General features: G+C 40.4%; 1 protein-coding gene across 1 annotated transcript; it reads right to left on the minus strand.

Moving 5' to 3' along the window:
* LOC135473444 (WD repeat-containing protein 41-like) lies at positions 1-17,088 on the minus strand. The gene is made up of 17 exons (XM_064753295.1): positions 16,941-17,088; positions 16,096-16,205; positions 14,091-14,139; positions 13,712-13,840; positions 13,068-13,130; positions 12,460-12,568; positions 9,381-9,446; positions 8,972-9,097; positions 7,888-8,042; positions 7,164-7,288; positions 6,413-6,541; positions 5,471-5,560; positions 5,025-5,187; positions 4,410-4,522; positions 2,454-2,544; positions 1,352-1,420; positions 1-121 (listed from the first exon to the last, which is right to left on the minus strand). Exons 1-17 carry the CDS (start codon positions 17,001-17,003, stop codon positions 47-49), a joined length of 1,725 nt encoding a protein of 574 aa, XP_064609365.1. The 5' UTR covers positions 17,004-17,088; the 3' UTR covers positions 1-46.
* Between the last annotated feature and the right edge of the window lie 299 nt (positions 17,089-17,387).

Raw genomic sequence — 17,387 nt, forward strand, 5'->3', positions numbered from 1 at the left:
ATGTACAACAATGACTAGATCTGTCTGTGGTCCACTGGTATCCACACTAGACAATTCCTGCTGCTCCCATCAGCATTTCTCGCAGAAGGTCGGTTCTGTTCAAGCTCTGAATTTCTGCATTCTGAAAGCAGAGAGAAATCGCAACATAATCATATGTGATATGACACAGGACATGCTTCTACCTGATTAGCAATAGTCACTACTGAACCATGCTATTTAAAGGCAAAGAAAAACATGACTACCCTGAGTCTTCCATTTTTTGGGACAGATATTAGTAGTGTTAAAAGCAGAATATTACATTTCTTTACAAGCCTTTTGGAAAAGTACAGATATGAGTATGTTGTTCATTAAATGGTCTAACCATGTGAGAAAAATGAGCAGACCAGGTGTCCCAAAAATTAGAAGAAATAAGGTACTGATGTTGTAAAAAGGTCCAGGAAAATAGCTTGATTTATTTTTATTGAAACCATGTAAAATTCATGCGAGACAATGGACCAGACATCACACCAATTTTGAGCAATTTAAAACACAGAAGAACACTAGATTTCTACCTTCAAAGAGCATACCTGCATACATTTATTTATTTATTTGATTGGTGTTTTACGCCGTACTCAAGAGTGTTTCACTTATACGACGGCGGCCAGCAATATGGTGGGAGGAAACCGGGCAGAGGAAACCCACGACCATCCACAGGTTGCTGACAGACCTTCCCACTCAACCTGCATAAAGAGCTACAAGTACATGTGTAAGTGCATTTGCCAAATGGACCATGCAATTATTGCAAACAAGAAATGCATGTGACATCACTAACACCCATTTGATCCCAACATACCACTGCAAACTTTGACGTTTTAGTAGCATTTCACTCTGTTGGAAAAATGTTAAACTTTTCATTTTTCCTGTGCAGAGTATTGTCTCATTATTAGAGTATTATTAGAGCATTAGCTGCGAGTTGAACGCACACACCTACACCTAACGCACACACACACACACACACCTAACACACACACACCTAACACACACGCGCACGCACACACACACACCTAACACACACACACACACACACACACCTAATACACACAAACACACACCTAATACACACACACACGCACACACCTAACACACACACACCTACCTAACGCACACACACACACACACACGTGCGCACACACACCTAATGCACGCACGCACACACACACACACACACCTAACACACATGCACACAAACACACACACACCTAACACACACGCACACACACACACACACCTAACACACACACACACACACACACACGCCTCTACCTAACACGCACACTGTGGAATGACCCACACAGTAATATGTCAGTCTTACCTTCCAGGCAATAATCAAACTGTCCACGCCGCAGGAGACCACTCCATGAGTGCCATAATCCAAAAACATCTTCAACAGAGGAAAAATGACAGAAATCTATCATTTCCAGCCCAATGAAAGTGCACTATTAAAGATTTGCATAAACATTAAAGAAAGTATCTTGAGTTACACGTTGGTAAGATCTGCCTACACCTTTCCATGTTTTTTGGGTCTACACATTTATGTTCAAACTGTTCAAGGTGAAGCGCTTTTTTCTTGCACTGCTCACTACTGTGTAATTACCCTAAAGAGAGAAATCACGTCAGGGCCCACAAAGTGCGCATGAAGGTAATAAGATGAAACTACATGTAGCTTCATGTACCTATCAGTCTTTATACACATAGGATTATGTTATGACAAAGCTTCCTGGTGCCTCTGTTTCTCGGTTAGTCCGCTAGCGCAGCGTAATCACCCAGGAGCCTCACACCAACGCGATCACTGTGAGTTCATGGTCGTGGGTTTCCCCCAGGCTTTGCCTGGTTTCCTCACAACATAATGATGGCTGCCGTTGTATAAGTGAAATATTCTTGAGTACGGCGTAAAACACAAATCAAATATATAAATTAATTAACTTGCTTCCCTGTTGTTCATATGCATGTAGATGCACTTTCAGATGAACAGTTGCAATTAGCTGTTTCCGTGTTGCATGACACAGAGCACAGAAACTCATAGTGTAGTCTGCCCTGAGCTGCTGTTTGTAGTCCAACTGCCTTAGGTCAAATTTTCACATACAACAAAACTGGTTTGAAACAGATTTCAAGTCTGTGGTATGGCATATCATATTTCCTGAATGTATTCAGTTGCAATATGTGATTTATTGTGGTATTTGATGCAAAGTTTGAAGATTAAAAAAAAATTATTGCAAAATGCAGTGCTGCATTTGTGATACACCCAGAAATTTGTAGAAACAAAACAAATTGCAAAAATGAAAGTATGTATCTGCTTTGCTTTGGTGTAACCTCACCCAAATTTGGAAAGAAATCTAATTTAACCAGTCAAGGTGTAATGTGACTGTGGTAGTATTCAGTTGTGTCAGACTGCAGTGTGATGGTGAGACATTTACCTGTACTGCCCCTGAATGCCCCAGACACTCCCCCATCAGCTGTAACTCCATCAGGTAATCCTCTGCTCTACAGTGGCGAAGGTAGTCAATGCTGAAATGAGATGTTTCAAAGTTTGTTTATTATGTCAGTGGCGTGCTGGCGCAGCATAATGACCCAAAGGCCTCTCACCAATGTGGTCGCTATGAGTTCAAGTCCAGCTCATGCTGGCTTCCTCTGCGGCCGTATGTGGGAAGGTCTGCAAGCAACCTGCGGATGATCGTGGGCTTCCCCCGGGCTTTGTCCGTTTTCCCCCACCATAATGCTGGCCACCACCACATAAGTGAAATATTCTTGAGTACGGAGTAAAACACCAATCAAATAAATAAATAATATGTCAGTGTTTGAAACTGTATTGTGCAATCATTCACACCTGGAGTGTCTGGAGACATGGAGTAACCACGGCTATCATCACACACACATATCTGACAAACATCCAGTCGTCGTAAGTTAAACAATCTAGAGAATGGCTTAACACACCAATCAAATGAACAAATAAATTAAAGCTGCCGTCAATCCAGTGACAGACCAATTAATGTCTGCGCTCTCATTTGTCAAAGGCTAATAAACAGTGACGTGAACAAAAATATAAGCTGAATGAAAATCAGTTTTCATAACAGCAAACACAAGCATCACATTTTTTTCTCACCAATCATAAGAATATCTGTGATATCTGAATAATATATCTGACACATTTATGTTTCTATTTTTTTAACTACTCCCACTTATTCATCTCACGCATTCATAACTGTTTTAAGTTCATTGTAAAATAGCAATAAAAATGTTTCCATCTGTCCTTAAACTGTGTCTCTTTCCCTGAGATTTTTTTTAAATATATTTTTCAACTTTACAGCATTCTTGCAATTTATTAAGAAACCCAGTGATATGTAGGGCCTGATTTATTTTTCTACAATTAAATATCTTTGCCAGCATTGTTAGTATATTAGCATCACTTGGTCAGTATACAAATGCTACTTGTCTGTAAAAAGATTTCAGAATTCCAGGTGTCCCAACATACACGTACATGTACAGTCACTTGTGTGTACAAAACAAGTGTACATGTACTGTCACGTCTGTTTACAAGACAAGTGTACATGTACTGTCAGGTGGGTGTACAAAACAAGTGTACATGTACTGTCATGTGTGTGTACAAAACGAGTGTACATGTACTGTCAGGTGGGTGTATAAAACAAGTGTACATGTACTGTCACATGTGTGTATAAAACAAGTGTACACGTACTGTCACGTCTGTTTACAAGACAAGTATACATGTACTGTCAGGTGGGTATACAAGGCAAGTGTACATGTACTGTCATGTGTGTGTACAAAACAAGTGTACATGTACTGTCAGGTGGGTGTATAAAACAAGTGTACATGTACTGTCATGTGTGTTTACAAGACAAGTGTACATGTACTGTCAGGCGGGTGTACAAAACAAGTGTACATATACTGTCACGTGTGTTTACAAGACAAGTGTACATGTACTGTCAGGTGGGTATACAAGGCAAGTGTACATGTACTGTCATGTGTGTTTACAAGACAAGTGTACATGTACTGTCAGGTGGGTGTATAAAACAAGTGTACATGTACTGTCGTGTGTGTACAAAACAAGTGTACATGTACTGTCAGGTGAGTGTATAAAACAAGTGTACATGTACTGTCACGTGTGTGTATGAAACAAGTGTACATGTACATGTATGTGGAGCTATTTTTCCTCCAGTTACAGATCTGACACTAGTTTTTCAGTGAAATATTCTTGAATATGGTATAGCAGCACTGAGTAAAAAAAAGAAATAATTGGCATAAACATAAATATATAATGTACTTAATCTATTGCTTCCACCAACGCTTGTCTGAGCTGACCTACATGTAGAGTCTGTGTCCCCACAGATTGAGACAGCCATCCTCAGAGCCCTAACCTGTAGCCAGTAAATCGTGAGAGGACATTGTCCCCGTGTTTATTGGTGTCAAGCGGAGCCAGCTGTAGTGTCTGGCTGTGTCCCCACAGACTGAGACAGCCATCCCCAGAGCCCTAACCTGTAGCCAGTAAATCGTGAGAGGACACGTCCTCATGTTTACAGGTGTCAAGCTGAGCCAGCTGTAGCATCTGGCTGTGTCCCCACAGACTGAGACAGCCATCCCCAGAGCCCTTACCTGTAGCCAGTAAATCGTGAGAGGACATTGTCCCCGTGTTTACTGGTGTCAAGCTGAGCCAGCTGTAGCATCTGGCTGTGTCCCCACAGACTGAGACAGCCATCCCCAGAGCCCTTACCTGTAGCCAGTAAATCGTGAGAGGACATTGTCCCTGTGTTTACTGGTGTCAAGCTGAGCCAGCTGTAGCGTCTGGCTGTGTCCCCACAGACTGAGACAACCATCCCCAGAGCCCTTACCTGTAGCCAGTAAATCGTGAGAGGACATTGTCCCCGTGTTTACTGGTGTCAAGCTGAGCCAGCTGTAGTGTCTGGCTGTGTCCCTACAGACTGAGACAGCCATCCCCAGAGCCCTTACCTGTAGCCAGTAAATCGTGAGAGGACATTGTCCCCGTGTTTACTGGTGTCAAGCTGAGCCAGCTGTAGTGTCTGGCTGTGTCCCCACAGACTGAGACAGCCATCCTCAGAGCCCTTACCTGTAGCCAGTAAATCGTGAGAGGACATTGTCCCCGTGTTTACTGGTGTCAAGCTGAGCCAGCTGTAGTATCTGGCTGTGTCCCCACAGACTGAGACAGCCATCCTCAGAGCCCTTACCTGTAGCCAGTAAATCGTGAGAGGACATTGTCCCCGTGTTTACTGGTGTCAAGCTGAGCCAGCTGTAGTGTCTGGCTGTGTCCCCACAGACTGAGACAGCCATCCTCAGAGCCCTTACCTGTAGCCAGTAAATCGTGAGAGGACATTGTCCCCGTGTTTACTGGTGTCAAGCTGAGCCAGCTGTAGTGTCTGGCTGTGTCCCCACAGACTGAGACAGCCATCCTCAGAGCCCTTACCTGTAGCCAGTAAATCGTGAGAGGACATTGTCCCTGTGTTTACTGGTGTCAAGCTGAGCCAGCTGTAGTGTCTGGCTGTGTCCCCACAGACTGAAACAGCCATTCTCAGAGCCCTTACCTGTAGCCAGTAAATCGTGAGAGGACATTGTCCTCGTGTTTACTGGTGTCAAGCTGAGCCAGCTGTAGTGTCTGGCTGTCCCCACAGACTGAAACAGCCATCCTCAGAGCCCTTACCTGTAGCTAGTAAATCGTGAGAGGACATTGTCCCCGTGTTTACTGGTGTCAAGCTGAGCCAGCTGTAGTGTCTGGCTGTGTCCCCACAGACTGAGAGAGCCATCCCCAGAGCCCTTACCTGTAGCCAGTAAATCATGAGAGGACATTGTCCCTGTGTTTACTGGTGTCAAGTTGAGCCAGCTGTAGTGTCTGGCTGTGTCCCCACAGTTGGAAAGAGCCATCCTCAGAGCCCTTACCTGTAGCCAGTAAATCGTGAGAGGACATTGTCCCTGTGTTTACTGGTGTCAAGCTGAGCCAGCTGTAGTGTCTGGCTGTGTCCCCACAGTCCGAGACAGCGATCCCCAGAGCCCTTACCTGTAGCCAGTAAATCGTGAGAGGACATTGTCCCCGTGTTTACTGGTGTCAAGCTGAGCCAGCTGTAGTGTCTGGCTGTGTCCCCACAGACTGAGACAGCCATCCCCAGAGCCTTTACCTGTAGCCAGTAAATCGTGAGAGGACATTGTCCCCGTGTTTACTGGTGTCAAGCTGAGCCAGCTGTATTGTCTGGTTGTGTCCCCACAGACTGAGACAGCCATCCTCAGAGCCCTTACCTGTAGCCAGTAAATCGTGAGAGGACATTGTCCCCGTGTTTATTGGTGTCAAGCTGAGCCAGCTGTATTGTCTGGTTGTGGCCCCACAGACTGAGACAGCCATCCTCAGAGCCCTTACCTGTAGCCAGTAAATCGTGAGAGGACATTGTCCCCGTGTTTACTGGTGTCAAGCTGAGCCAGCTGTAGTGTCTGGCTGTGTCCCCACAGTCGGAGAGAGCCATCCTCTGAACATGTCACCAAGAAGGTACTAAAAATAAAATATATGCAACAAAAATTACTTAACTGACGTTTATATGTATATGTAGTTAACACATCTATATTTGATGCATAGGACCACAGGGATTATTTCCTTCATTTCACAACAGCGATATTGTTTACAATTCTCTCTGTATTAGGAGGAGACCATGCATGTGCATATCAATCTATAGTGAAGGTAGGGTGTCAGCAGAAATGGAAGTAAGTCTGCCAAAGGTGTACAAATGGCAAGCTTAATTAATTAATTCCTTAATTTCTTAATCCCTTAATTCCTTAATCTTTACACATATTTAAGACAAACTTTTAGTGCAATTTATATGGTTTATTAATTTGATTGTGGAGACAAAAATACATAGCTAGCGTTGTTCGATTACAGGCCTTCATAAAAAAAGTATAGTTTCATCAATCTACACAGAGAAAAAGCCTAAGAATATACTTGAATATACATCGTGCAATCATGCTAAAAGGCTACAGTAAAAGTACTCTCGCTCTTACTTCCCACGGTCAAAAAATACAGTAAGTGTTTAAATCACTAGCCCTAAAAATTCGACAATTAAAATTGGTTTTTTTGAATCAAGACTTTAATACAGCATTAAGAAACCAGGTAAACTTACTTGTCCCAGACAAAGCCCACGAAGAGTATTTTAGAGTAATGTGCCTTTGCTTTGGTCATCAGCACTGATCCACACACTGTGTCATACACACAGAAGCCTGAACCTATTCCTGCCACAATGTACCTCTGTAAAAGAAAGAGTATTTTAGAGTAATGTGCCTTTGCTTTGGTCATCAGCACTGATCCACACACTGTGTCATACACACAGAAGCCTGAACCTATTCCTGCCACAATGTACCTCTGTAAACAGAAAGAGTATTTTAGAGTAATGTGCCTTTGCTTTGGTCATCAGCACTGATCCACACACTGTGTCATACACACAGAAGCCTGAACCTATTCCTGCCACAATGTACCTCTGTAAACAGAAAGAGTATTTTAGAGTAAAGTGTCTTTGCTTTGGTCATCAGCACTGATCCACACACTGTGCCATACACACAGAAGCCTGAACCTATTCCTGCCACAATGTACCTCTGTAAACAGAAAGAGTATTTTAGAGTAAAGTGTCTTTGCTTTGGTCATCAGCACTGATCCACACACTGTGCCATACACACAGAAGCCTGAACCTATTCCTGCCACAATGTACCTCTGTAAACAGAAAGAGTATTTTAACCTATTGCATTTGGTGCACTATGCTCACTGTTCATGTGCATCATGAACTTAAAATTGAAACAAGAGATTAAGGGAGATCAGTATGAATTTAGACGGTACATTAGACAAAAACTCACCTCATCAATACATATCATGTGCTGGATGCTGTATGGATACAGGTGTTCCCTCCCTTGATAGTCTGGGATGGAGTTGAAGTACCTAGAGGGCGCTAGTGTTTGTGTTGTCCACAAAATGATGGTGCCATCTATGGAGCCACTTGCAAAGGAAGCATCTTTAACAGAAAACACAAGAGGAAAGATGAAGGACTCCAAATTAAAGGCAATATTACAGCAAGGTTCATGTAGACATTAAAACAGACTGTATTATTTGCTGATTTATTTGACTGGTGTTTTACGGTGTACTCAAGAATATTTGACTTATACGACAACAGCAGCATTATGGTGGGAGGAAACCCGGCATAGCCCGGGGGAAACCCAAAAACATCTGCAATTCGCTGGGAAACTTTCCAACATACACTCAGAGAGGAAGCTAGCATTAGCTGGACTTTAACTCACTGTTACCGCACTGGTGAGAGGCTCTTGGGTCACTGTGCCATGTTGGCACGCTAACCACCTCTGCCACAGGGCCCCCTATAATATATTAAGTGCTGTCTAAACACAGCTCTCCTGTACATTACATTTGAAGAGGAACCCGAACTTGACAAAGAGTTATTTTATGTCTACAGCTCAAGTTTGCAATAGCTGCGGTATCACACAAAAATTCTGTTACTTAAGGTTTCATGTCTTCTAGCACAAAGGCCACAGCAAGTCAATGACCAATTTTAAAAGATTGGATGTCAAGATTTTAATAACCAGCCAAACCACTGACTGAATGATTGAATGAAAAAGCGACTAACGGCCAAAATGTTGCTTCAATGAATGAGATAGACAGTACAGGGCAAGAGTTTGTACAGCTGTTCAGTGACCAGTTCCACAATGCAACTGTAAAGTTGATTGTAACTACGTCATTGATTATACATGTTTATAAAGACATACATGAATAGATAGTTAAAACTCTATCATAGCTTTGTGGCACAGAGCACTGGCTCAGATGTAGTTACAGACCAAAGGTTGACTAATCAACTCATGAAAACAGTGCTTGTATTATTTTTGTTTTTGTTTTGATCACAAGTGCAAATATCAAACTGAATAAAGCACTAACCTGACACGTTAATCAGACAACGAATGGCTTCACGGTGAGGAGGCAGCTTCTTCACCAGAGTTACCTCGTATGAACAGTCCGTATTGGACGTCAGTGAGGTGATTATTTTCACAACAGAATAGACACCTGTGAGGTATGCAATGGAATCATACAATTAATGCACTGGCTGAAAGAGAAAAAATGCTATCACTAAATGTATTTTTACCTCAAATTAGACAGAAGAATGAAACTGATAAAATACACAGTAAGTATCATTTGTGTGATGTTCAATTTTGCTCAGGTCTGTCAGAATAATGCAGCCTCATTTTGAACACCAGACTGAAGAAAACCAGAAAGAATGTAATGATAAATTAGTGCAGTTATTACAAATAATGAATTAAATGATTCTGATGAGTACATGAGTACTTACACAACTGCTTGTCTGCCGCTGTCACTACTCGATTGTTCTTTGTGGCTATCATCAAATTAATATCCTCTACAAGAAACCACAAAAATCATATACAGTTTAGCCGGATCCTAACCATCAATCCTGTGCCCAGTGTGGCCAGAGGATACACTGTGGCTATCATCAAATTAATACCCTCTACAAGAAAGCACAAAAATCATATACAGTTTAGCCGGATCCTAACCATCAATCCTGTGCCCACTGTGGCCAGAGGATACACTGTGGCTATCATCAAATTAATATCCTCTACAAGAAACCACAAAAATCATATACAGTTTAGCCGGACCCTAACCATCAATCCTGTGCCCACTGTGTCCAGAGGATACACTGTGGCTATCATCAAATTAATATCCTCTACAAGAAAGCACAAAAATCATATACAGTTTAGCCGGACCCTAACCATCAATCCTGTGCCCACTGTGGCCAGAGGATACACTGTGGCTACCATCAAATTAATATCCTCTACAAGAAACCACAAAAATCATATACAGTTTAGCCGGACCCTAACCATCAATCCTGTGCCCACTGTGGCCAGAGGATACACTGTGGCTATCATCAAATTAATACCCTTTACAAGAAAGCACAAAAATCATATACAGTTTAGCCGGACCCTAACCATCAATCCTGTGCCCACTGTGGCCAGAGGATACACTGTGGCTATCATCAAATTAATATCCTCTACAAGAAACCACAAAAATCATATACAGTTTAGCCGGACCCTAACCATCAATCCTGTGCCCACTGTGGCCAGAGGATACACTGTGGTTATCATCAAATTAATACCCTCTACAAGAAACCACAAAAATCATATACAGTTTAGCCGGACCCTAACCATCAATCCTGTGCCCACTGTGGCCAGAGGATACACTGTGGCTATCATCAAATTAATATCCTCTACAAGAAAGCACAAAAATCATATACAGTTTAGCCGGACCCTAACCATCAATCCTGTGCCCAGTGTGGCCAGAGGATACACTGTGGCTATCATCAAATTAATACCCTCTACAAGAAACCACAAAAATCATATACAGTTTAGCCGGATCCTAACCATCAATCCTGTGCCCACTGTGGCCAGAGGATACACTGTGGCTATCATCAAATTAATATCCTCTACAAGAAACCACAAAAATCATATACAGTTTAGCTGGATCCTAACCATCAATCCTGTGCCCACTGTGGCCAGAGGATACACTAACGATCGGCCTATGGTTAGCGTACAATACACTTCGTACGTCTACTGTGACATGATTCTCTGGCAATTGAACGCAGACCCTCGGCTGACCCCTGGCCGACCTTCAGCAGACCCTCGGCCTATGATGATCAAATGCTTTAATGCTAAATACGGACCGATTTGCTGTAAACCGTCATGCCTCTTGAACACCATGATAGCTTGCAGTACATTTATTTGCGCACAAATTTTGCACAAAATTCGAGTTTTATTAGCTTACTGTTTGGGACCCCTCCTGTTTAGGTCCGTCACCTGTATACACCATTCCCATGAGGACAGAGGATTCAAGTTTGTACTGGGCGTCTCGAGTATATGAAATTTTGTGTATAACATAAACTACTTCACTAATTATTAAAGAACAAGCCTACTTAGAGGCATTTATGGCAGAGTTATCTGCCTATGAACATATGTATATGCAACATATTGCTTTCTCTGAAGTCCGCACTGTACATGGCAGCTGTATACAACCGTGGCTGTGTTTCAGAATTTGGAAACAGACTAAAGTTCTTTGGTTTATTAGTAAATTTATCACCCGTTACCTGTAGGACCAAAATTACGCAGGAATATTTGACTTTACTGTGCGATGTGTGTCAGCCTGTGTGCTTATATAAGCTTAAAAAATGTCTATTGAAAATGTATATGTATTGAGTCATATCGGTACATCACTCAAGGCCTACAATTTATAAAATTGGAATTCCTGATAGGTAAGGTCAGCGTGTTACTGTTTTCCCTTTAATCTAAAGTCCCTAAATTGTGTACCCAATTTCACAACTGTCAACACTATTGTTTATTAATTTTTATAAGCACAAAAATGTGTTTATTATAAGATGAGAACAATCATATTTATCCTTTATATACGCTTGCAGACATGCGATGTACGTCCCATGCCTATATATATATATATATATATATATATATATATATATATATATATATATAGATATATGTGCATCCTAAAGTTGGCATTAAATCAATCTATAAAATGCTATATTTTGAAAATATCCCTCTACCTATTCATGTATAAATTATGAAAATACACCAAAGAAAGTATAGATCAAAACCGGAGAGTTTGGTACTGGTAAAACGAAATCTATTGGCCCAATTCCAATCCAATTTTTGCCGCCCAAATAATTACCTACCACAAAGTATCAGTCTCGTCCGTGCATGTGTTATGTTTAATATCAATCATAAAGTTCCAAAAATATACAGAGATAGTCACGCGAACAATACAAGGCCTACAGAGTATGTCCCATGTCATTACGTCAAACTCCAGTAAGTGAATAAATGTCGTAAAACGATACGCTGACCATGGCGGCATCATACACAGACTGTCGTTAGACCGTGGGCTGACCCTTAGCCGACCCTACACGGATGGGAGGCGGAGGACAACGGCGTGTTTGATCAAAGTTCGGCCGTGGTCTGCGTGTAGTGGACGTATGATACACGTGCCATCCAACCACAATGGACGTAGGATGGATGGTTAGGATCAAAAGTATTATCTACAAAATGTAATAATACAATCACAATCCCACTCCCTCTGTTTGCGACCCTTTCACCCCTTCCTAGTGTTAATACTTATAGTCAACAAGCACCACCTTGGTGTATTTTCAATTTTCTATGCTCCTTGTAAATCATACATTTCTACTTCCGTTCTAAATTTTCGCTTACGTGGAAATACCCAGGCTCCATTCACACATTAATACATGTAACTACTGAAAACCAGAAATATAAATATATATATTCTCCTTGAATGGGTTCTTCACATCTCTACAGGTATTAAAGTCTTTCCCATTGCAGTAAAATACATGTTCTTACCATCATTAAGCGACAATGTCGAACTTAGCAACTGCCCTTTTCTCGTCCAAACACACAACTTTTTCCCTCCCGAACAGAAAAGTGATCCATTTTCCAGTGACAACAGACTCTGCAAAGGAAAAGAAACATTAGCAGGCTGTGAGCAGTAAACATCGTTTCCTTAATCATTAGTGTTTATCTAACATGTACCTTAGCATACAGTCCATTGTTTTATCGATGTATTCAGACAGCTATCCCTAATCTACATTTGTAGATTGCTACTGCCAAGGTTACGAGTTCAAATCCAGCATCCACCTTAAGGCGCCGGCTTTGTCAGGCACTGATAAAGTGTGGCAGTTGTCTTCATGGCCAGCCAAATTTATTTACCTACCATGATCATATACGTTGTGCACATGGCATAAAACATCAATGAAATAATTAATCCACACACACACACACACACACACACACACACACACACATATATATATATATATATATATATATATATATGCATCAACTTATATATATCATTCTTTAAGTACATTATTCCCTAGTCAAGCTGTATTATTTCAAACACAAGTAAATACAATTCCAACAAACAAACTTAAACAGGAAGTAGTGCCTACCCTGACAGAGCTGCTGTGGTCTAACACAGTCTGTACACATTCCCCTGTCTCTATGTCCCATACCTGAAATCAAGTGGTAAACTTTTGTCATGGTTTATCAGTTGAGTTTAAGACGGAGTGACATCAAGGAAACTCCACAGGTAGTCTTTTTCGGTGTTGTTTATCATTAATTAATGCTTGCAATTAAGACAGAATACAAACATGCTTATAATACAAATATGTTAGTTATTCACTACTGTGCATTATTTTTTTTCTTTATTTGATAGTTTTCATGTCTTCTTGATGTGGTTTATTTAACAAAACTTTCAACAAAGTTATTTTGCTCAAATAACAAAACTTTATACTAGTAGCTGGACAGCCCCAATATCATTATTAAGTGCTGCCTCACTGAATAACCATGTTGAAGACAACAGACACAACACTCAACCAAGTCAGAGTTAAATATACAGAAACCTGTCCAATCGGTACTTGACTTGTCACAGACATTACCAATTATTAAGTCTAGAAATGAGGTAGTTCAATTAAAAGTTCTTAAACATTTCACTAGAATAGTAAATTTAGATTTTTGATGCAATTAAAAACATATCCCACTCTGAAGACAACCCATAACACCTTAATGTTAATGAGAATGCTGTTGTATTTACTTTGATCTGCTTATCTGATGAACCCGTCACTAACATGGGATCCTCAAATCCCTCACTAGATGGCGCTAGCAGTAGCATGCAAGCCACAGGTCGAGTGTGGCCATAGAGAACACAAGACTTCTGAGCAGTCTGCAAGATCAATTGACATATTTGAAATAATTCACACATTTGTAATCATTCACACAATTGAAATCATTCACATATTTGAAATCATTCACACATTTGCAATAATTCACATGTTTGTAATGATTCACACATTTGTGTAATATCAGATAAATAACATAAATAAGTCTGTAGTGGATGATTACAGCTTGTATTATTCTGTCCAATAAAACTAGATCTGAGATTGAAATATTTTGATAAATGGCTGCGACCCTACCTTAATATTCCATATTACAGCTGTATTGTCATCAGCAGCAGACGCAAATCTGTGAACAGAAGACATAATTTACATGTACAGTATTGGGCAGTAAACATTGTTTTAATTTCTGTTCACCTAGGCATTTTAGTGATGTGGACGTGAAAAAAATATTTAAAGGAGAACCCTAACCACTATATTTTCACACTAAATGTTCCCTAAAGACAAAATTTATGCTATGTTAGTCCATAAACTGCATTTAAAGAATATTTTGTTGGCTAGATCCATTAAAAAAAACACGTTGAAGTTTGATCTTCTGCCCCTATCTTATCGACTGAAGAGCCCTGGCCATGTGACGTCATGCCGTGAGTACCTGCCGGGATTATGTATTGAAAAGCCCTACAAAGCACAGCCAAATCCATTCATTAGGCCTACCCACAGTGTGCTTTTCCAGAAGCTATCGTTTGATTTAATCTATAATTACCCTACATGTACACCTCTTAATCAGCACCCTGAAAATCATATAAGTTAAACAGTTTTACAACAATACTTTGAAAAATAGGCTACTGGAGTATTAGAAAAGCATGTACAGCATAGTGACTGGGTGATATGATGGCTGATTATCACTTACATATCAGCCATGTAGATGATAGAAATTGTGCTCCCGTCTGGTTTGTGTGACACAAATTGGACGTTTAACCGAATTATCGTAGTAACCGTGTACAATTTGGCACGGTTTCACAGTTAACAGACTGTAAATTTTTATAGCTATGTTGAGCGACAACGGCCGCAATACGACGATCCATTCAGTTTGGCCAGCCGATTGTGAGTTGCACTGACGACAACAGTCTGTCACTCAACGCCGGTGAAATTAACAATCGAGCTGATCTCTTGTGTTCTCATACAACTACGATCAAGTCCCCCTTAACCAAAGGCGTTTTTCATGAGATCTGGCCCATATTTTGTAAATGTGTGCCATTTTTAGCCCATGTATGTAAATTTACAGTATCCTGCGTTGTGTTACTGCAGCTGCAAGCTACACTTGGGCATAGAATAATGTCGTAATTATCTGTGAAAGTATAATGATTGTTTCTTGCTGTCTGTGATACACACATAAAGAAGTTTCAGACACTTTGACGTCACAAGGTCAACGGTGGCTTGATCGAAGCGGAGTAGATTTTCTGATGTTTGATGACCAAATTCTGCTGTTTTTCTCACGATTTCAAGGTTTTAATCAATCAGAACGGATTCAGGGGACATCAAACTATCCATCTGCAGTTTGGAAGGCTAAGTGCTGGGGATCTACTTTAACGACACTTAAGGAAAAATTATGTCAAATTATATTTATTTCAGCTGTATGGAGTTGTAATTTAGATAATCTGTCAGTAAAGAGGTAACACAACATCCTCACACTACAACAAGTGTCCGCTCTCAACCATGATTTACATGTAATTTAGGGTCATACACATGATCTGCTTTTCTTTTTAATTTAGATATTTAACTTTAATACATCAGCCATTAAAATTTCACAGTTTAGCATAATCATAACAATGCATTAAATTTTTCTTGACACTCTATAATGGAACTGAGTGGAGCATTGCTTGCCAAAAGAAATCTGTCCTAACATGTGCATTTTCGTCATCTGTTTGTTTGTGTGAGTGGTATTAATATCACTTCTGCCAACATTTTAATCACAACAAACAGTTTCTTGCAATACCATCTGGATTCTGGGATTTATTGTATTAAGAGTTTTGTAGGGTTACTGTGAATGGCCTAAAATGTCTCCCTCCCCACCGAAATGAATTATTACAGGCAAATATATGTAATACAATATTACTTTTGCTGAAGTTACATTTTTCTAGTAGGATATTACATATCTCATAAACAAACCATAACACACATGGTTCTAAAGTCAATAGAATATTGAGAATCGGGAAAACTTACCATTTTAGACGTGGATGAAATTTTCCGTCATTTACAGCACCTGTATTTTACATACCTGTACTATACAAATCAACCTGATTACCTTGTGTTATCAATTTTGAGCAGAAGGCGGACAATGTCACCATGACCCTGAAGGACTTGTAGCTCTGTGTATGGGTTGAACACCTGCTCTGACAAGCTCTCCACTTCATCCTGTGTAAAACCAATTATATAAAGAGACAGCAATATGAACATACATAGATGCATGATGAAAATATCCAAAACAGTATTAAGACCAGATCTGATCAGATTTAAGCCACAACTTCAGTTTTGTACTTGGCCCCAAAATAATTGTGTACCAGTATATTAAATATGAACTATTAAACTGTGCTGTCATTCCATTAAGTTGTTTGGAATCTCAACATGTTGTTTTACTGACTACAATTACATATTCCTGCTACATTTACATGTACATTGGTTAAAAAGGGCACACCTGGTGTCGCGGAGGAATCAGGGTACGCATACAGACCTCTAACACTCAAAGAAATTGACTTCGCCTACATTTTATGGAACCTGTCCCAAGACACTCATTCTTTGGAAGATGAGAAGGCAGAAGGTTCAGCGACATCATAATTTTATTTACACTCCCTTGCAGTTGTTACATGACGAACAGGGGCACACTAGCTATGATATCACAACTGTAGCCTTGTAAAGTTACAAAATAGAAATCCCCTTGCACCCATTAATCATAAACCTATGTTAACTAAATAACTTGGATGTAATTTTACTGGAATGAATAATGTAACTATTCCTATAAAATATGAATCTGTGTTCTCTGGACTGGTTCTCACATGGATATGAGACAAATCAGTGTGCAGACCCCATGCGCGTTACGCTGCCCTCCCAATCCCAGTCCCAGTCAATCTTCTTCCCAAAATGCATGCATACCTTTTGTTTGGTGCTCCGATTTGTTGTTTCTGTGTTGTTCCATAATCTCTGTAGAACTGACATATTTAAATCGTCCTAATTACCTAAAGTATAACCTAAATTCGACAAAAACATCACATCGTTTTTGGGATCTCACTGTCGTCCATCCTTCCGTGGTTTCCCAATGTCCAATGACGTCATTAGTCTGAAAACGAGGGTACAGGGATTTCCTCTATCACGTGAATCTGGTGTGCACAAATAGCTGAGTGTAAGTGTGTAAATCGCTATATTTAACGGTAGATATTATATAATGGAATCTAAAGCTTGCTTGTGTGAATAACAAGAGATTACGAGAGAAATCTCCAGAGCTGATGTACGAATTCCTAGTCTGATATGTAGGCCTACATAGGAATTAAAAAACCTGAATTCTACACTGGCTTACCCTCTACATACATGTATATCGATTTC

This window comes from Liolophura sinensis, chromosome 8 (assembly GCF_032854445.1).
Source record: "Liolophura sinensis isolate JHLJ2023 chromosome 8, CUHK_Ljap_v2, whole genome shotgun sequence".
NCBI classification, from domain to species: domain Eukaryota; kingdom Metazoa; phylum Mollusca; class Polyplacophora; order Chitonida; family Chitonidae; genus Liolophura; species Liolophura sinensis.

Excerpts from the sequence above, each read along its gene's own strand:
- LOC135473444 (XM_064753295.1), bottom strand. The coding sequence starts at position 17,003 with ATGTCAGTTCTACAGAGATTATGGAACAACACAGAAACAACAAATCGG. Across the intron at positions 12,569-13,067 it reads ACCACAGCAGCTCTGTCAGG|AGTCTGTTGTCACTGGAAAA; the intron begins GTAGGCACTACT and ends TTTCCTTTGCAG. Across the intron at positions 5,561-6,412 it reads TCACGATTTACTGGCTACAG|TCTGTGGGGACACAGCCAGA; the intron begins GTAAGGGCTCTG and ends TGGCTGTTTCAG.